At 42.7% G+C, this 21388-nt stretch overlaps 1 protein-coding gene across 5 annotated transcripts in view; it reads left to right on the top strand.

Moving 5' to 3' along the window:
• The window catches only part of TEAD1 (TEA domain transcription factor 1), a 157548-nt gene that overhangs the window by 99063 nt on the left and 37097 nt on the right, over positions 1–21388 (top strand). For 2 of the 5 annotated variants that reach the window (XM_032690438.1, XM_032690436.1), the window contains exons 3-4: positions 12170–12234; positions 15167–15229. In XM_032690438.1, coding sequence (XP_032546329.1) covers positions 12170–12234; positions 15167–15229 — 128 coding nt within the window. Of the gene's footprint in view, positions 1–12169; positions 12235–15015; positions 15079–15166; positions 15230–21388 lie in introns of all 5 variants that reach the window. The other 3 variants (XM_032690437.1, XM_032690435.1, XM_032690439.1) reach the window with 2 other exon arrangements.

Below are 21388 nucleotides of genomic sequence, written 5' to 3'. Positions count from 1 at the left end.
GCTGTTGCTTGCCCTTACTGTTTGGGAAGGGTGGAGAGAGGAGAAGAAGAGAGGGAGAGAGTGGGAGAGAGAGCACATTGAAAGAAGGAAGAGAGAAGTGCATAACGTAAAAATGAAATAATTTTATGCGCTGTAGACTGCTGATTGCCAAATCAGCAGGTTAGACTGAACAGATGATAAAGTCACATGAGCAAATGGAGAACTTGGTAGGGGCAGAAATCTGTAACCCATGTTGACTGCAGTTCCAGGTATGTGTGTATTTAAGCATTCCTCCTTTGCTGCATGAGGCTGCCGTGCTCATAGCTCCTGCCTGTGCACCCATCATGGGTCTGGTGGTGTTACTGTGGGGGACATGTCCCTAAATCCTTGTCCTAATGGCAGCCCTCAGCCCCTGGAAGTGTTCAAAAGGCACATGAATGTGGCACTTTGGAGACATGGTTTAGTGGTGAACACGGTGGTGCTGGGTTGATGGTTGGACTCAATGATCTTGGAGATCTTTTCCAGCCTTAGTGAATCTGTGATTCCGTGTTGGAACTGAGAGGCCAAGTCCTTCTGCTCCTTGTGAAATGTCTGTTGTTGCTGTCAGGACTAGAAGCCACGGGTGACGGGGTCTGCTCCATATGATAACCATGGCATGGATGTGGGTGGAGGGGAAGCATCTTTCATGCATCTGGGATATTTAGAGGACTGACATCTATAACAGGCAAAACTGTGAAGGGAGCACAGGGACTCGACAGAGCTGCAGCTGGAAGCCCAGCCTCCTCTCCCAGTCTCATGTCGACGGTACTCAGGCACAAAGCAACCCGAGTGCAAAGTTTCTCTCCTACTGCGTCAGGCCTAAAGAAAGTGGGATTAAGAATTACGTGTGAAACTGTGTTTGCACTCCATTACTCATTTACCCAAAACAAACAAAGAAAAGGTTTCCAAATTTACACTTTTTAGATAAATGTTATGTAAAGTATAACCATGAGCTTGGAAGCAAAAGGAAGTAGTGATTTACTACAGAAACAAATAAGTGGTAAAATGATTATAAATAACTGTAATTTTCTTTTGGTTCTCTGGCATGTCCTACCCCTTAAATTATTTTTTCTTTACAGAGCCCTCCCATCATCCAAAGCAACCACTTTAACTAAAATGATTTATAACAAAATTACAAATGTTAGGACCCTAATGTATTTGGCGGATACACAAAGCAAAATTTTCTTATGATTCTCCAAGATAATCCTGCAGATTTTGAAAGGCACAAATGGGTGTTTTCAATGATAATGAAATCAGTGACATGGTATTTCTTGGGATGTACTGTGGGATGCTGGAGGCCATGAAGCCTGGGGCAGAGGGGCAGGGAGAGCCAGGCAGGCATTTTTCACTCTGACAAATGGGTAGGTTATGAGGAGCACTTCCAAATTTAAGCAAAATACATTATGGTGCAGCAGTATTTGATTACTCAGCTCTTCATTGCTGTATCTCTTATCCAAGCTTCAAAATAAGCGGCGGTGTATTCTGTTCTTTAACAGCTTGTGGTGTTCTCATACCTGAGTTCATGATGACATTAAGGTTTCTTTTCCTCCCCTTGGACTGGTATCTTGGGGATCCTCCAGAAGTGCAGGAATATTGTTTTCCTCCACTTCAGCTCGAACATCAGTGACACAGACAGGATCTGCAGGGAGGCAGGAATGGGCAGCTGATCCATACAGGCTCATATCACAGCTGGAAATATGGACAGGTCTTTCTTTAGGCTGAAAAAAGAGTTAAAGGAATCTCAATTTTAAACATTTTGAGACTGGGTTTGCAAGAAATCACTTACCCTGTAGCCCAAGTATGTTGTGGGCCTCTCTTGTGGGTTCGTAATTGGAGCAAAATATTTATTGCACTGTAGCTAGAATGATATTGTTAGCTATAAAAATCTCCACAAAATGTTACTTTGTGCTTGTGAAATAACTTGGAAACCAAGGTTAGTGTTGGATGTATCCCAAGCTCTTTCATATGCCGGTCAAATGTTTCTCTTCTTGGCCCATCTGGTGTCAGAAGCTGTCATGTAATGCAAACCAAATCCAAATATTCTGGACATAATGCAAATTTAAATACCTCTTTGCACCTGCTGTGAAAATAAAACATCTTAACCGCACGGGACACCAAATAATTCATAAGCTAAACAAACAGTTTTTGCAAAGAGTTGTATGAAATACCGGTGCAGGGTCTGTAGAGCTGAAAATGAAGGCAGCTCACCAGGTCCTCCCTTGCCTGTGGATTCCTTCCCCCCCCCCACCCCCGGTGTCCTTGTGGTGGGACCCTTGTGGTGCCATCCCTGACTGCAGGGTCTGGCACTGACCTGTTTTAGACAATCCCTGAATCTGGCCAGAACCCCCATCACCGAGCGAGAGAAGTGACCTGCTGTCTTAAAATCTTGTTACAGTAAATGCTGAGTTGAGAAATCGTGTCACAGCTTTTCCTGTTGGTAATGTCATCAGTGGGAGAAATCTACCTCCTTAATGCCTCAGCTTTGCTTTCTGCTCGTGCTGCTATAGGGCACAGTGCAAATTCTCACTGGTCTGATGGCAGGTTGTGGAGTTCAGTAACGTGTTTGGCAGTACACACACGTGTTTTGAAAGGTGCTGGATTTTCTGGAGGCTGCATTGGATGTGCGAGCCTTGCAAAGAGCGGGACCTCCACGACTTTTACAACTCTTGTCTGACAGACAGACAAATCTTGGTTGCTCTCAGCAGGAGTGAGGGGAAATGGTCCATGGATGTTTCTGGAGTTTCTACATCTGTTTGCCTGCTTGTGTGCACTGATTTGTTCATACAGATTCCTTTCAGAGATATATTGTATAAACAATATAATGCTATTCTGTTAGGGGAGTCTTTCATTACGTTACTTTGTGCAGCCATCTCCGAGTCTTTTAAGTACCATCACTGTGTGCAATATGAATCTAGTCAAAAGAAACATGCTGTGATTCAAGCATCTGCCTTTTACAGTTCCTGAGTCACAGGCTTATACTCAGAACCTCAGTGAAGCATCAATACACAATTTAATGTAATTTTTTGGTCTTTTTGATCATCTCTCTCTGAACTCAGACCACTTTTTTGGGGGCATATGCAGCTTAGAAGCGTATGAGCATTAAGGTATACGTAGAGTTTATAGTGGTTAGAACATTGTGGTTGTGTAATGCTTTAATAATAAACATGGGGAGAAAAGGATACTGTTGTGATAGTTAAAGTGTATTTCTTAAAGAATAAACAATAGAAAGCAAACCAGCATCCAGAATTTCTCCTCTGCAAATAGGCGTTAGTTAAACAATTTTAATTCCTTTAAAAATGAACTTCATTTTGCCTAAGAGAAGGAACAGAACTGAAGCCACCTACTGAGAAATTCTATTTTGCTAATTTTTATCTATTCTAATGCAAATATTGGTTTTAATCCCCTTAACTCATCCATCATGCATGACAGGTCAGCCAGCCCATTGTCTGTGTATTTGAAGGATTCCTGTCCAAATCAGACTTTCTGTCAGTAGCGTTGGGCAAGAGTCTGCTCCCTTCTAAACCGCTCATGTCACTGAAAAATTACAACTACCTTGGAAAACAACACAGAATTTGCGTGGAATTCGCACGGGGTCTTCGCAGATAGGTTACTAAGAGTTCCTATCATAGCAGGGGAAAAAAGCCCAGAATGTCAGATTAAGGACATCTAGGTTTTTGTATAATCTACTAAACATCTGTAGCTGATCCAGAGAGATGGCAAAGGTCAAGTTTGGGGATTTTTTTTCCCTGTGGGGATTTCTTTGTATATTCTGAAGCCTAAAAATCACTGCTTGTTTTGAAATGTGTTTTTGGTTGCAGTAAAGTACAATTTATAGTAAGTAGAAAATAATTACTAGGGGCAAAAAAAAATCCATGTATTTTTGTAACATTTAAATTTTAATTAAATGGGGCTTAGAGTAAATTGTAAAACCTTCTTTTGTTGAGACAACCAACACTGACAAAATATTAATTAATGAATATTCAGAGAGCTCTCTGGATCACTTCTCTATTTTTGCAATATGTTCTGTCTGTGTTTTTAAAAACTCAGAAGAAGGAAATTAATAAACATTACTTATGTGGAATATTTCCCAGTATGAAGACCTGCCAAACAGAATCTAATGCATTGCATTAATGTCAATGAAGACTTTTGAACCAGATGTGTCTATGGGTCTTTTCATTGTTTTCTCTAAAACTGAAGCTGGGATAAAAACCAAAAGGTTAAGACTTGACATGAGCAGAATATCTTTCTGTGCTACTATTAGGTCATTTCCCTTTTGCTGTGTAAATTAAATTGTGGTCTTGCCTCAATCTGGGATCATTTTATTGTTGTTGGTTTTAATACAATACACAGAAAGTTCTTTTCTTTGGAAGTATCATCATGATATAACTTCAATGAGTCACTGTAATTGTTTGCCCATTAGCATCCGAAGGGATTATATCAGTTATTTTGTTTCTGGGATCTTTTCTTTTCCCTCTCCTCTCAGGCAACCCAGTTATGGTATACTTTGCAAGCAGTTAATTTGTGTATAATAATATTTAAGTGGCTTATTGTAATTCTGTGTGTGTGTATGTGCAAACACTGGGGCAGTCCCATTTTAGGAACCCTGCAGTCTTTGTCTCCTCGCGGTCCTGCCCTTGCACGGCCACTTCTGTGCATGGTCCCTACCTAAATGCAGAGCCAGGCCCTTGGCTCCCAAAGGGCTCAGTGCAGCAACCAGCTCCAACAATTCTAAGGCACTGGGTGAATTTTTCTGACCCCACCCTGTTCCCTGGGGACTGTGGGACCTGCCTGTGTCTTTGGATGTGGGTGAGCTGCGTGGCCCCAGTCCTCCGACAGGTGCCCGTGCAGAGGGATGGAGATTCTGTGCTTGATGCAGATTTGAGACTGGTTATTTTCTCTACAAAGCAAATGAAAAGCAGCTCCCATTCTCTCCCACAGGACCAGCAAAGAAATCTCCTGCCTTATATTCCCATTATCTAAGGCTGCCTAAACTGAGTGTTCCCACAGATTGGCAGATTCTGGCCAGGAAGTAGTAAATTCCTTAGATAGGGTCTCCCCCCTTTACTTTAAGCATTACACATACTGTTGCTTAAAGAGGGGAAAAACAAAAAGGAAAAAAAAAAGTGAAGGGGGATCAAGGGAGTGTTTGCACTGGCTCACTGGGCAATTAAAAATACATAAGTGAAAGAATTGCCATGAACTTGCCTGAAGGGCCATAATAAATAGCATCTTGCATAACCAGTACATAAAGCATGCTCTATGGTTTTGAGTAAAATGATTGTGTTTGTTTTGTTGGTTGTTTTTTTTTTTTCTTTCAGAATTGTAACAGTTGGAATACAAATAGGCTTATGTTTCTGTAATTGTGGTAAACATATTTTAAAAATCGCTGTTTGATCAACTGTAAATATTACCAGTTCAGAGGTTAAATGCTGTTGTTGAAGTCACTCAGGGAAATCCAGCAGAAGTGTAAATATGGCAGAAAAAGCTAAACAATATGGCAAAGGAATATTTGCTGACTTAAGAGTGCAGGATCAACACCAATATTTTTCCAGTGATGCTAAACCTCTTGTAACTGCTAAATTGGATTTGTAGTTGAATGAAGTATCAGCTGCTGTTGGACAAGCCCATAAAGGCCGGACGGCTGGCCTTTTGTAGGCAGGGCTTAAAGGACGATTGATATGTTTTAGCACTTTTGGGATTATTGTGATTAGGAGGAAGCTGTTCTGAATGATAGAGAAAAGGATGTAAAAAACACAGTCCACAGCTGGTAAGCAGCATGTGTTTGCTATAAGGAGAGGTCATGACTAGTTGATCCTGCTGGTTCGGGCATTGATTGACAGTCAAGAAAACTTGATATTATGAATCAGACCCTTCTTTTTTCTTTCCCTCCTTTTTTTTTTTTTCTTTTAAAGAAATGATGCTTCCGTTGTGTTAAGTCAAAGTATTACAAAATCTGGAACACTCACTGGTTGCAAGCTAAATGTTCAGAGACACAGCTGCAAATTTGAAGTTGTTAAAATATCATCTAGAAATTAGTATTCAACCCGTATCTGTGAGAACAGTAAATAGGAGTTACAGAATAAGCTCTGGTGTTTCTGTGTTTGCCTTTTTCATGTGTGTTAGCCTTAAATAAAACCCTCTTTGCCATCTAGTAGAAAATTTATGCTAAGTATGAGGAAATTTCAAGTCTGCTGAACTTGTTGACTATTATGTGCCTGGTATATCTGAGATATTTATCCAGGAATAGTATGTGTACAAAATATTTTACTAACCAGAAAACATTTTTTTATAATTTTATTTCTATTAACCACTTGCTGTAGGTTATTTCATCTTATCTCTGCTACCCACTTGGAAACGTAGTGCTTCTTTTTTTTTCTCTTTTTGTTTTCTTTTTTTTTGTTTTTTTTTCCTGTGAGCAGCCATCCGAAAGCTCGCAAATGCACATTTAAATAGTTGTATCTCTGACTCTTTTTAGTGGGGCTGTACCTCTTTCAAAATTTGAGTTTAGCATACCACACAGGAAAGAACACAAGCTTGCCAACTCCCGCTGAGCGTTTTTTCAAGCCTGTGAAAAGAATGAATTATTCAGCAGTAAGCATGCTTACAGCTGGCCATTTGGGAGCTTTGATGTGCGAATCAGGCGGTTGCATGAATGCCCTTATTGTCATGTTATGTGTACACAGTGTGTGAATTATTGAAAATAGTGAGGCCTGAGCCTCATCTGGTAGAGATTACAGTGCAGGCATGCTGGGTGAAGGTCTGTAATTGAAAATCCCCAGATGCTGTTTATTTGGCCTCTGTCACGTGGACCCCTTCTGCAGAAAGCTTGGCTGAACAAAATGCTGCCCGCCTGGGAAGCGGCGCCCAGCCCCCTCCCGGCCCCGCGCCCAGCCCCAGTGTGCCCGCGACTTAAACACCTGCCCATAATATTTTTAAAAGCTTAAATTAGATTTGCCCATAACGTTTAAATAGAGGATGCCTTACTTAGAGGTTTAAACTGCTTAGCCAGTTGTTGACTTGCAGAGCTCTTTTATCTACAAGAGGCTTTTTGTTAGCCAATTTAGCTATAAGGCGTCTTCGGAAAGCGGCACCGGCGAATTTTAGGTGAGATCTCCCAAAGCCAGATATTCTGACGGCAGAACGGAACAGAAGAGTGCTGGGGTTGAGCACCATGACTTTGTGGAGGCTTTTCCTCCACGGGCTGCAAACCCCACCACCCAAGGGCCCTGTGCCCACCTTCTGATGAGGAAAATGTTCAAACCAGCACATCCCTGCTGGCAGTGTCCATGCACGGACACCCACAGCCTGGGGTGGGATCTGGATCCAGCCTGTGCTCAGCAGCCAGGCAAAGATCTAGGTGACGCTCACAGGGACTCTCCCAGCACTCACAAGCCTGCTCCCTCATCCAGCAAAATTCCTGTTAGCTCTCCAAATTTGGCCCAGAGGCACATGTGCTGCACTTAACGATCACCAGGTCCTTGTAGCATCTCCAAGCAGAGGTGACCAGAAGTGGAGTTTACCAAAACTAGCTGGAAAAAGATTTGCTATGTTGAAAACATGGCCGCGAGAATGATTTGGGAGATGAAATGGCTGTGCAGGTCTTTGCGGTCAGGATGTGAAATACTTGTTTCGAGCCACAGTCTTGTAGAATTTGGGGAAATTCATAGCATACACCATTATGTGAAAAGAATAGGCTTTTCTGCTTGGCCATTGCTTCAATTATTTCGCTGAGTATGAAAACTTTTTTTGAAATTAGCTGTTCATTTTCAAGTCGCTAACCGGCTTTATTTCCCGCACTTGCCTATTTTTGTCACATTCGGATGGTGCCTATTACTGGGGGCTGGGAGGGCGGAGGTTTAATTTGTGTCATTAATGTTCTAAATAAAGACTCCCGCCCGCCACGCGGCTGCACAGGGACGTGATGCAGCGTCTTCACTGCCCTGCTGCTGGCGGGGACTGCGTTTGAGCAGTGATGCCTGTGGCCCAGGAAAAGGGACGTGGTGTGGCTGGGGGCACGTCCCCAGCTCGTGTAGGTCCTGGTAGAGCTGCCTGTGGTGGTCTGGTGGCTCCTGTGCAGAGGTGCTAGTGCCATTTTTGGCCCATGAAGGGGTTGCCAGTTATGACTTTCTCAGTCAGGGTTGATTTTCACCTTTGTGGGCCTTGCTCGTGCTGGGTAAGTGAGAACCCTCATGAAGACCTTCGTGGGGGCTGATGCTTGGCTGCTTTAGGCTGTTCTTGAAAATAAAATGAGTAGAGGAGGCTCCCTGCACAAGGGCCCTCTGTTAGAGCAACAACTGCCTCCCCCGGGGAGAGGCGGGTGGGAGTCTCCCCACTTTGCAGCTGCTTCTACTTATTTTGAACAAGAAGAGCAGAAATGTCAGCCCTCTGTGCTGCCTGAGAGGTGTCTGGGGTTAGCACACCCTCCCCTGTTTAGGGTGATGGCACTCAGGGATGGGGCAGTAGTTAGGGAAGGTGGAGGGAGCCTGTGTCCCACTGCTTGGCAGGAGCAGGGCTGCCTGGGGGACTGGACTGTTCCCCCAGAGGGGCTGCAGTGAGGCTCCGGCTCTCCACAAAACAGGTTTTTAGCATCTGCACTGTTTTCTAGCTGAACTCCCTTTTTACTCCATGCCATGATTAAAAAAGACGTTCTGTTGTGTAAAATGCCTCTCCCTCAGCATCAGTCCAGGGAGAATTACAGTTTGCAATTGCACTGACAGTGCAGAAGGACATGACAGATAAAGCCTGAATTAAAAGGGGAAAAAGCAAACCCCAGGAAGCAGCTTATGTAAAATATTTGTTGTGGTCCTCTCCTGATCTTTTCAAGATCCTTTGAAAAGATTCCTGTGCTGTGAAGATGTTTTATCTGACCAGGCACCTCCCCATGCCTCTTTCTGATACCTGAACCAAAACATTCAAAGTAGGAGACTGTCACAGCGAATGACAAGAAGAAGGAGACGAACATTTACAGTTCATAAACCTGACCTCTTCTCTTCTGCCAGGCAATTTCCCTGATATACATGACAAGGAGAGAGCAGGAGAGTGTGTATGGAAAGTGTTTCCACAGCTGAGATCTTCTTAGAGAGAACAGATCTATTTATTAATGATTTATTTATTTATTAATTTTCCACCCTAAGGTTTCTAATGGCCAATTAAAGAAGTTCCTTGAGCCTCCTTTTGTTTCAGTCTCTTGTCATTCCCAAGAACAGGAAAGGGTGCTTTTAGAATTATTAAGTGTTTCTTTCTTTAAAGTCCTGTTTGGGCTTTAGTTGATCTGGAGATAAGATCATTTCTGTTTGTATCTGTAAGGATTGGTAAAGAAGAATTCCAGTGTTTGGTAGATAACATTAAGGTTGTAAACTTTTACTTGGGGGCATCTATCTTGCATGTGTCAGGCGGTGCTTATGTTTGTATTTATGGCTTTTGGTAGTCCAAAAAAGAATTTATGTCTTTTCAGATCATTGTGGCTGGGCAGAAGGTGTTCAGTGAGCCTCATGAGGCTTTGGTGTCTCCTGCTCTGCCTAAACCTGACATGTTTCCTTGCTGTGTTGAAAACATGACAGTAAGAGAAACATATGTAAGGCTTTTGTCTTGGCCACTTTTTGTGGTTCCTCTTAGAGTTCCTCCTCCCTGCAAGTTAAAGCAATTTATTCCACCCTGTTGACTCCTCTGGAGGTAGGCTCTGGCTAGCCTTCACCTTAAGGGAAGTGGTCACTTGGCTAAACCACAATCTTGTTTGTCACACCCCTGCTGGGCTAGATAGTGGCCAGAGAGTATCCCCCCTCTCAACCTTGATTCATGCCAAAGCACTTTAGAGATGGACAGGGGCTCAACCGGAGACAGCACTTGACTGGTATTTTGAATAATACAGTCTAGGCTTTCAGTGCTTCAGGTTTTTTATGAAACTGCTTTTCCTGTCAAGGGGCTGCCTGGGAACCTGAGCTTTCCTTTAACAGTAAATTTTGAAGTCTCTTGACTGGGAAGAAAACTGCGAAACCTCAGCTGTGGCCGAGGGCTGCACGGGGCTGCCTTAATGGGCCCCTTAATGGGCCAGAGGTGGGTGGAGTGACCTGTGCTGTGCCCATGTGTTTGAAACGTCTTCAGCACAGTCGGAGGGACAAGAGATGGCAACGCATCCTTTACATCTTGTCACTGACCTTATAGAGTCACCAGCTGCTGATAAGGACAACCTGACAACAAAAACCAGCCTGGGTATTAATGTATGCACGTACTTGAACATGTGCAAAGCAGGTACTTTCTGGAGAGGGGGCTCTCCCCAGCTAAATCAAAATGTGCATTTAGAAATACGAAAATGTTCATACCACCTGTCACAGTGGTGATTGCAGGAGTGTGATGGTCCCTGAATCTCACCGGGTCGGAGAGGGCTCTTGCAGGATATTGTCTGATTTATGAGAAAGAACATGAGACTAGAGAGATACAGAGGATGAATATTCCCTGGTTTCACCCCATGAACACAAAGGCACTTGTTAGCTGCAGATGGCAAGTATCTTGTGAGCACAAGAGGCTGCAGAACTTCTGTTCAGCCTAAAGACAAGATCTTTGCATGAAATCAGGTAACTAGCTGCTCCTCTGTTTGCATACGGAAATCCCTCATTTGTGTGCAGAAATGTTGCTGGTTTGTGTAACTGTTTGCTCACGCAAAATTTACATCTTGAAGTTTGTCCTGAAGAGACCTGCTGAAGAGTTACAAACTTCACATCCCCGCTACAGTGGCACGTTGTGGGAAACGTGCACACAGTCCAGACTAAAACAAAATGGGAATCGGAGAAAACACAGCTCTACTCTGAAACATGTTGATATTTCATGTTCTAGTACCCATTTAGCAAACATGGAGGAGACAGGAACGATGAGACATTTGATACAAGGGTTGTAAAATAAGTCTCAAAGGGGGAGACAGAAGGAAAGAGAAAAACAAAGTTTTGTAGTTTGACTAAACGTGTTCAGTCTTTTAGCCAATCAAATGCCCTTCAGATATAGGCAGGCTACTTCAAAACTTCCCCATCTCTCCCCCACAGCATCAAACTGGAAGAGGTTGAAACTCTGGCTGACAATAATCTTCTGCATTCCCCAGTTACGTACTCATCCACTTTAAAATAACTTGGTGGGTGACAAGTTATTTTCTTAACCTCCCCATTTTCAGCTTGCTGCTAAATCAGTTTTCTCATTTTCTACGCACGAGCTACTTATCCCCTGTGCTGAATGCAAATAGCTCTGTAACTTAGGACTTGTTGAACAAGTATATTTAAGTTATTACAGCTCATGGAGAAGTAACATAATATCTTCCATGTCAGCAATATTTAGGAAGGAAGTTATTTGGAAAGAAAATGTTAGTTTGCATTAGGTAGCATAATGTGTGACTGAAGAAGAGTCAAACAGTTGTTTTAGAGACTTGGAAATACTTTACATTTCCAAGAGAAATAGAGCCCTGAATAACAAACCACGGTGTTGATTGGCCCCACTGCCACGAGAACTTCGCAGGGCCACCAGTCTTGTGTGTGGAGTTAAGGGTGTGATTGATAACCTGCTGAACTGGGACAGTGGTTTCTGTCACTGGAGGAGGCAGAGTGCTTCCTGGCAGGAAGGGAAGATTCTGCTGTCCTCCTTGTAGAAATAAAACATGGAGAAAAGCTGTAGCATCTGGGTGATTGGCTCTTTGGCTTGGGTGGCACACGACCCTCTCAAGAGCAGCTGCTCCTCCCAGCAGGGTTCCAGGTGGGCCAGGGGGGCAAACACCACCCAGAGCAGTTGGAAGCAAAACCAGAGGGGCCCAGACCTTGTGTCAGCCCCCAGCATGGGAGGTTCTCCAGTGAGAGATCATCCTGTGCTCCACTGCTGGCCGAGAAGGTGCCTGTCTGCCTGCAAACAGCTGCAGGACTTTGGTGGGGAAACACTGAACTCATAATCCTCTGTGCAGTTCCTGTGGCACTTACAATGCTTGTCAAAGAGATGGAAGAGAAATACTGTTTAACAATGAGAAATACTGATAAATTATTTGCAAAGGAAAAATGGAGTGTGTGTAAAAAAAAACATTAACCTCATCTACACGCAGGTCATATGTTAAAATGTGTTATTTTGATGGTATTTGTGGATATGATGCTGCTTGTCCCTTATCATGAATTTTTCTTTGTTTCAGGTAGGAATGAATTGATAGCCAGATACATCAAACTTAGAACAGGGAAGACACGGACCAGGAAGCAGGTAAAATAACCCAGTGGGGAAGTATGCATGTCAGTGAATGACAAAACATAGCATTTTTGGCTGCAGTGGCTGTCTGTGCTTCAGCTCTGATGAGATGATGTATTGACTTCACTGTTCAGATTAAATACATGCTGTTTAGAGAATATTTAAAACTCTGGGGTTGTGCATCATCATTTCAGGGGTGGTTTGAGGATGAATTTTTTATTAGTCTATGTGTACATGAACCTGTTATTCCCCTGTATTTGGGGAAAAAAAATTCAGAAGTTGAAGCAAAAGCATAAAGCATTATGCCTTATTTCTCTATAATATAGTATAACTACAGAATATAATGATTATTTTGAGATGGTGAATAATGAAACTTCTTAAAAGTCAAGAGAATTTGCTAATATAGTAGAAATCATGATTCTTGGATATGAGAGGTAAATAAATAAAAACGATCTAGCAGAACTGATCGTAATCATGCTGTCAGCTCATGGCCAGTTAGTTGCCACAGAATGAAAAAAATAATAGAAAAAGTCCCCAAAGAGCCTTCAGGCTCCTGGTCTGTGACCACGGTAAGATTTCATTCATCAAAGAGGCAGAATAAACCTCAAACCAGTCTTAAAATTTTTTTCAGACGATTATCAGATAACCATTAATTCACCTCATGTGACTAAATCCCTTAATTTGTAATATTCATGGCGATCAGCAGCCTCGCAGAAGGCACACGCTCCGTGTAGTTTATGCACTGGTTACTAAACCCTCGCGCTGTCTAAAAACGCCTCACAAATTGCAGAGTCCCCTCGCTTCCTCTAACGCCAGGTGCAAGATTTCACCTCTCATCAACGTGTGTGACAAAGGGGACGGCGGGGGCTTGCACACCTGCATGATGTACCTGTTCTGTAGTGCAGGGAAAGGTGACTCTGAGTCAGCAGACTCTGCTGCCAGCACTCGGACTTAAGGCACTTTGGGTGCTGGTTTGCCCTCAGTGGTGTCCCTTGTCGGTTAGGAAGAAAAACACGTGTACGAGGGATGAAAAAAAGGCACGAGAAAGGAGAGAAACTGCAGCATGTGGAAAAGGAACAAACCAAAGATTGGCAAAGAAATCTGAAAGAAAAGGCCGAGTCCCAAGGTCTGCCTGCCATGCCCGTGCAAGCTCCAAAAGCTGGGGGTTGTGCTGGGATCGTAAAGTTGCATCAGCAGTCAAAATGCAGACCTTGGAGCCTGATCCTTGGCCAGCATGTGCCGAGAAACCAAGGGGGTTGTGATGCCTTACATGTGGTGATGTCTGCCTCCATACTTGTACCTCCCTCTATAGGGATTCATAAATCACTTTAGACTGACTGTTTAGAAAAGTTTTTTTGTCGTTACTTTGGAGTTTTAACTGAGCAATTAAATGTTACGATTGTGCTTCTTGTATAACCTTTAACATCGCTAATACTCCACTGAGAGCAAAACAAATGGACATGTGTGAAAACTTGGTCTATGTGCTGGACTACAAAATCGCTTAGTAAGCAGTAGTATAACTCTGAATTATTGCAAGCTGGTTCCTGAGCTGCTTCTCAAAGAAGTCTCTGAAGGTGGCCTTCAGTGGGCATTGATCCATTGCTATCCTCTTCCCTACCAAAATACAGGCTTTTTGATACTATTGTCATGGAACAGTCTTACAGAGGGAGGAAAGCATTGTTTCTCCTTTTCTTTTGCTTTGTTCTTTCCCAGACAGGAATTGTAACTAACTTAGGAAAAATGAGCACCACCTGATATGGTATGTCCTGGGTCAAACAAGAATAAGAGATTTCCCTTTAGTGTTTTTTACTGTCACTGCAGGTTTTAAACCTTCACACAGAAGGCCGTAGGATACTGAGCACTACTGAGTGATGCTGGGCAGCATCATTAAACCCTCATCAGCAATAGCATGAATTTCAGTATGTCCCTGGGTAAACAGGAATGTGAATTTTTGTTCCCAGACCCTACAGTGCACAGACAACAACTTCTGTACAATAACTGGTCTAGTGCAGGTCTGGGTTTACACAAATTTCTGAACAAAATGTAATGGCCACGGTCCAAACCTGGGCATCACTCAAGCTGATGTCAAGTTACTGGTCCCCACTTACATGGGTGTTATGTGGGCAGACTTGATGCTGAGATTACAGAGGAAGCCAGCACGTGTTCAGGGACCTGTGTTGTGCCAGTATTTTATTGTTCATGCCAGAATTTAAAGCATTTCAGTGGAGTCAAAATGCAGCCTGAGTCTTCTCATTGGAGCTGCAGAGCACAATAAATAATGGATAAAGTTTTCTTGGTGCCAAGTAGTGTCTTAAACCTAGTGGCAAATGGTCAGAGTGGGCATCTGCATCCACAGCAGATGGGGTAGAAATCCTGTGGGCTCCCCGTGCGAGAGCGCCGGGCCTGGGCATGGATGGGATCGGTACCAAAGCACATGGGCTGCGTCCAGCTGTGAGCTGTGTCTTCTATCTTGTAGCTGAATGCACAACCTGGTGGGTTACATGTTTTTTTTTCTTTCTTTCTTTCTTTCTTTTTTTTTTTTTTTCCTTAATCAAGTCACTGCAGTGATGACCTGTATTGTTAAGCCTCAGTGCTAAGAGCTTGGTATCTGGCTGGGAATGTGGTATCTTTAACAGCAGAGCTTACTGAAGATGCAAATAACTTCCTCCCCTCAGAAAAGTTTCTTTTTTTTTTTTTTTAAGATAAAAAATAGACATTTAAAATTTGATTTGCTTTTTGTTTTTCTTTTGTTTGTTGTTTTTTTTTTTTCCCCCCCTATAAACCTGAACAATGTAGGTGTCTAGTCACATACAGGTCTTAGCAAGAAAGAAAGTTCGAGAAATTCAAGCCGCCATTAAGGTACGTTTGGCTTGCCCAGTTGTAGGGGGCTTTTCATCTCCATGGTTACAGGCTTTTCCTTTGTTTCCTCCCTTCCCCTACCCTGCAGGTGTCTAGTCACATTCAGGTTCTTGCCAGAAGGAAATCTCGTGATTTTCATTCCAAGCTGAAGGTATGCGCTTTTCTGCTTTTGGGCTTGTGGTTGCTATGCCTGTCCCTTCCTCCTCCCCGCGGTGATGGGCGAGCGCTGGGGCTGCTGTGCCTGTAACCTCCTTTTCCTGCATGTGGGAGCTGTCTGCGTCTCTTTGTGTTTAATCTCCGGTTTCTGCACTAGCATCCACATTAAAAACGTTGTTTTAACACTGTCCAAATGCAAAGTGAACTACTCTTTTGTAACAGCTCAGCACCTAAACCTGATTTTTTAACCCGTTAGTCCATTTTTTATTTCACTTTTTAACAGCCGAGTGGTTAGGAGTGTATTTAAATACACAGGGGTTTTACGCAGTTGTGTAGATGCTTTTTCTCTTTTTTTTTGTGTGTTTTTTTTTTTTTTTCCTTTTTTCAGAGGGGTAATTGAGGTTGTTGTTTTCCATTCCCAAATGTTTTTTGTGCTTCTGAAATGCTATCAAGAATTCTTAAAACAGATCATTTATTCCAAGTGCCAGAGAGCACAGCTTATCTAGATTGCTCTAACTGCATAGTGTTTCTAGAGTACAATCTAGTATCACCTCAAGTTACCCACTATTTACAAGATTCCCTGAAATATAATGTTTTTGAAGTAAATTATTGACATTTAGTCTTTGGAGAGCCTCAGTCAGAGCCCTGTTCAGGGAATATTAAGTATGTTTGCTTAATCTGACATGATGAATTGTACATGTCCCTATTTCCCATGCTTTCAATAAAATATATTCTAAGGCTAAAAAGAAACTCTTGGAAATGCTTAATAGGGGTTTCTTGGATTGCTTGTTTTTTCAAGTTTTCCAACAGAGATCTTTGAGACCTGTTTTGTTTTCACACTATTTAAAAGTAAAAGAGGGAGTTTTACAGGTTTTGCCGTTGATTTTTTTCTTTTTTTTTAATAAAAAGCGAAGGAACTTGTAAATCTTTTACTTCCCTTCTTTTTTTTTTTTTCCTTTTTTTTTTTTCTTCCTGTGGGTTTGGGTTTGTTTTTTTTTTTTCCCCTCCTTCTCCCGGATGAGAACAAATCACGTTTTTGTTCTAGCTGAAAAGCAAAAATGTTTCAGAAAGTAATTTCACAGCACTGAGCGGTGAGCACTGCAGATGCTTACCCCCATCCTTGAACTGCAGCGTGTAAATAACAGCCTGGCTTTGTAACAGGCCTCCTTGACAGAAGCACTGGGTTTTTCGTCCGCAGTGGGCAGCATGCTGGCAAGCTTGTCTGGCTGTTGGTGGCTGGCTTTTTAGCTGCACTGGCTGAGCAGTTGGGGTTCGTAAAGAACAAACTAAGACAACTTAAACGTACTGCTTTTTAACCGAGGGTGCAATAATGCAGAGATATGTAGCATTTTAAGCCTCAAATTGTCAAGCCTTGATGCCTAAAATTAAGTACGTTAAATAGGTGGCCTTGCTTTCAGAGGTGCCAAGCACCAGCAGCTCTTGGAGTTTTAGAGGATTGGTGAGAGCTCAGGGCTGCAAAAATCAGGAGGCCCACTTAGGTGCCAAATACAGGCCTAGGAGCCGAACACAAATATTGGATTTACTGCTCTAAAATATTTCCCTTTCTGAACGACCAAAATAGCTTAAAATATGAAGACACTTATAAAGCAAAAAACATTTTTAAGTACTGCACCTGCTGTCTAATTTTTATTGAAGCTTTCCAAAGAAGAAAGAATTAGCCAAACCCTAAGAATATTTGAGACCCCTATCTTAGATTACATTTGCAGTAAATAGAGATCTGGAGGGAATTTTCATTTTAAGGAGTCGCCTGAAGAAGGGAAGATCTGTTTGGACAACAAAATATTTTGTAAGGGCTTCAGACCTTGCTGCCCTTTCTCACCTGTCCATGGGCTGCAGCTCCCCCAGTGTTGAGTAGAAAGTGGGGGAGCTGCCATTTTACTGCTAGGAACTGATGGCTTCAGGAAGATTCCCTGCCTCCATGCCCCAACACTCTGCAGGGACATTTGCTTCAACTCTCTGCGACACCGTGGTGGGGACAGAGTTTTGCTGGCCCCTGGCCTTGCTGTGCCCCTGCATCACTGATGGCAAAAGCTACCCCAGCCCTTCCCCAGCAGGTCTTGCTGGCTGATGGGTCCAGATTGCTTGTCCTACCCCTGCTCCCAGGATTAGCTCCCTCAGGAACCCTGACGCAGCCCTGGTTACTCCTCCAGAGCTCCAAGCCTGAGAGGTGCTCAGGAAGGGTGAAGGAGCCAGGCTCTCCACACCTCCCTCATCTTTTCCTTGCCATTCTTGGTCCCAGCGAAGAAGGAGCCATGGCATGACACTTGCCCTCTTGCACAGATCCCTTCTGGAGAAGGGGCAGCTTCCCACAGAGCTTTTCCTCCCCACATGGAAGAGATGAAAGTTGAATGTAAGAAGGCGCCATAAGGGAGCTGCCTTATGAAGAAGAGAGCTCTCGCTCTTCCTGCTGGGGAGCTCCAGTTACTCCCTGCAAGTGGTAGAAGCTGCTGGTTTTGAACCTGAGGTGGAACCTTGCTCCTCCAGATATTTTGTTAGTGCTACCGCCCGTTTCTCACATAATTCCTGTATTGAACCGCCTGCGTGGTTCAGTGTCACACAGAGTCACACAGAATCGTGGACTGGCTGGGATCGGAAAGAGCCTCTGGAGATCATTTAGTCCAACCCCTCCTGCTAAAGCAGTTTCACATAGAGCAGGTTGCAGAGGACTTTGAAAACTGCCTGAGAAGGACATCACTGATGCAAAAGGCGAACGAACACATTGCAGCACCTTTAAGTGCCAACTGTTTCAACAAGGACCATTTTGGCAGCAGCCTGGGCTGCCCCATCAACCTTTGCAGGAAGATAATGGGCTCTTGCTCTCATGCAGCAGATGCTGCCCACATTTCCTGGCGAAGGACTGATCAAGAGGAAGACAGAAAATGCTCCTTTTTACACAAGTGACTTTTTACATGAGCATGTACAGGACAAGGGGAATGGATTCAAATTGAGAGCAGGTTTTGATTAGATATTAGGAAAAAATTCTTTCCTGTGACGGTGGTGAGGCACTGGAACAGGTTGCCCAGAGAAGCTGTGGCTGCCCCATCCCTGGAGGTGTTCAAGGCCAAGCTGGATGGGGCTCTGAGCAACCTGGTCTAGTGGACCTGGTCCCAGCCCACAGCATAGGGGTTAGAACTAGATGATCTTTAAGGTCCCTTCCAACCCAAACCACTCTATGTGTCTGTGCTTCCTACCCGGGCCAACTCACCCTTTTAACAATGAGCTGGCACTTGCAATTACTCTGTAAAATCTGTGATCAGTGGCATCCAGGGAAGTAGTTACTACTTAAAAGAACCCTCACATGCATCTGATGTGAATTTTCTTTTAAGATGTGGGCCATCTGATCTGTCTCACTGACCTGGGCCTCTTAGTCCCGTTGTTCCTGGCCTCTTAGCTTGATGAAAGGTAAATACAAATAACCCTCATTCCCCAGGTGCCAGCTGAGTTTATTTTATACCAAGAGATCTTACTGTCTTGCCTTGGTCTGAAACCTGCTCATGGCGAGAAGAGGATTTGGACAACTCTTCTTGTGTTTATCTTCTGCAAAAATCCAAATGGACAGAAGGATTTCGGAGCTATCCGCACCCATGGCATTGGACAGACTCTTGCTGAAATTTACCTAACAGGTTGAAATCTCACCTGCTTGCCATAAAGTCTGCTTGGTCCAGCAGAGTCCCTTGTCTTTGATGAGAAGTGCCTGCAGTTGCTGTGGATGGATGGATCCTTATCCTGCAAGAGAGCAAAGTTGTGCCCATGAATGCTATTGCTGCGTTTCAAGACCACCAGAAAAGAATGTCCCCTCAGCCCTTCCAGGGATGTCATATATTTTAATTTTTTTTACAGCTGGAAAATACTCCTATTTTAGAGATTTTAATCTTAGTTTACTGAGGTTATTAAAATCTTCCTGAAGTTAAGAGAAATTTAATCTCATGAAAACGGGAAGAGAGGCTGAGATAAAGTTGTCCTTGGAGGCAGATCTGAAAGGCGGCTCCTCTTCATGGCATTTCCGCTCACACAGAGACTGGAGGAGGCAAAGCAGAATTTTTACACTCTTAATACTGTATTTCCCTGTCAAATACACCAGTCCATACTGTTAGGTTGCAGCATTTCCCACTTTTGCACTGACAGGGAGCCAAAGTCATCTCTGCCCATTCAGGAGAAAGGACGGATTGGAAGTTGTACATAAACAGAGAGTAAAGGTGTTCACAGCAGGATATACATCTATCTTAGGCTTTCATATCAGATATTTTTTTTCATAGTGCAAGATTAATTAGACAGAAACAAAAAGAAACATTAAAATGCCTACAGTTCACATGTATTACATGTTTAAAAATCCATTATTCTACATTCTGCATTGAGGGATAAAAAGAAAATATTGTTGTCAATTATAAAATGCTAAAGATAGCTCTATACTTTTTAAATGAACAATGATAAAAGCCTTGAAAAATTCCCTTTGATGTGAATGGAGTCTTCAGCATTTTGAAATACAATAAGATGGATTAATTGCTACTCATTAGGCAGCAAGTTGGGACAGCTTTGAATGCGCATTCTCTTCTTGGCATTAGCTATTGCCTGGCTGAAATAGCCAGCTTTTGTATTTACTCCTGTCTTCTCTAATAATAAGCAAATTGGAGATCAGGGCTAGAAACACTGAAGTGCTCTCTATCTTTTGTCCAGAACAATTGTATATTGTCATGATTTGTTTATCTTTTTTGAGCTACAGCTAATTATTGCAAAGGTTATTTGAATCAGTACGAGATCTGAGCAGAAATAACATCTGCAAAATTGCTTATTAGGAATCTATTTTATGTTAGTGTTACTGTAACATCCATTTTGTGAGCAAATTGTTGTTTCTTCTCCTATGTCTTTTTTTTTTTTCTTTACATGAAAAGTTTTGTATTTTACATATGGGTACAGGTTTTAGGGCTTCTTGAATTAATACTGTTCTATTGTGCTTACTTCTCCTCATACTGTCTTAGATTTTTTTTTCTCCCAAAGTCATAGATAACATGGTATTCAAAGCCCCATTTATCATGCTAGGATAACAGGTTTTATTTTTTGCTCTAGAACTTGTTTGAACTGATTGATTGAATTATTCTTCTGTTTATGTTGGATTAAAAGAAAGTCAAGCACAAATCCTTTTGTGCTTGTCATGTAGAACTCTTGTTTCATGTGGGGCTTTTATAGATATTAAGATTTATAATTGGATGATACTGGGGAATTATTGTTATCTAATTTAACTATGTTTTTTGCATTCCAAAACTAATCAGTGAAAAGTAAACCTTAAGGGCCTGATTCATTAAAAGTTATAGTCTCCTTGCATTAGATTCCTAGAGCTTACATCTTTCAAAAACAAAGTGTGTGCAACTGCAGCCAGAAGCGATTGGCTAAAACATGAGGCAGACCTTGATCTCCATTACAGAGCTGATATTTTAGGGATTTAGTGGGACTAGAACAGTTTTCCACTGATTATACTCTAAATCCACCTTGGAACATTCATTACTAATTATTTAGCACAGTACAGGAGAAGACTTTTATAAGGGGAAGGGAAGGCAGGAGTCTGGGTGTGCAGCCTGTTGCTTTCTGTGTCATTCCTGGGCAGCAGCAATCCCATCTACCTCATAAATTACGTAGGGTCAAACCAGGTCAGGGCCAGATGGGACCTATCCAAGGAATACCTTAAGCTCCAGCAGTATTTAATGATTTAATAGGAGATACTGTCCCCCCAAGCCTCTGCTGAGCTTCAGCACGGGACTGCAGCACACAGGGCCAAACTTCTATTTTACTGCATCAGTTTAAACCTCATTAACCTGAAAGAATTTCTTCCAGCTTTATACAGCAGCACAAGTGAAAGCAAACCCAAACCTTTTCTGTCTTGGACAAGATAGGAAATCAAAATCTTAACTATTTGCAGCCATTAAAAATCTCACAACGTTCCTGTTTAGAGTAGGGGTGTTAACCCATTTGTCCTGGCCAAATTCCAACCTGGGTAATTACTGTAATCTGCCTGTTTAAATTACCCCTGCCGTTTTAATTGGATATATTACTTCTCTTGCTGCCTAAACTGTGATGTAATACCATTGTGTGTTATTAATCAGTTACCAAGTTTCATCCCAGAAGCGGCCGCCATGCCATG

The sequence above is a fragment of the Chiroxiphia lanceolata genome, chromosome 6 (genome assembly GCF_009829145.1).
Source record: "Chiroxiphia lanceolata isolate bChiLan1 chromosome 6, bChiLan1.pri, whole genome shotgun sequence".
Classification (NCBI taxonomy): Eukaryota; Metazoa; Chordata; class Aves; order Passeriformes; family Pipridae; genus Chiroxiphia; species Chiroxiphia lanceolata.
The sequence above is the reverse complement of the archived record's forward strand: the minus strand, read 5'-3'. Positions and strand labels throughout refer to the sequence as shown.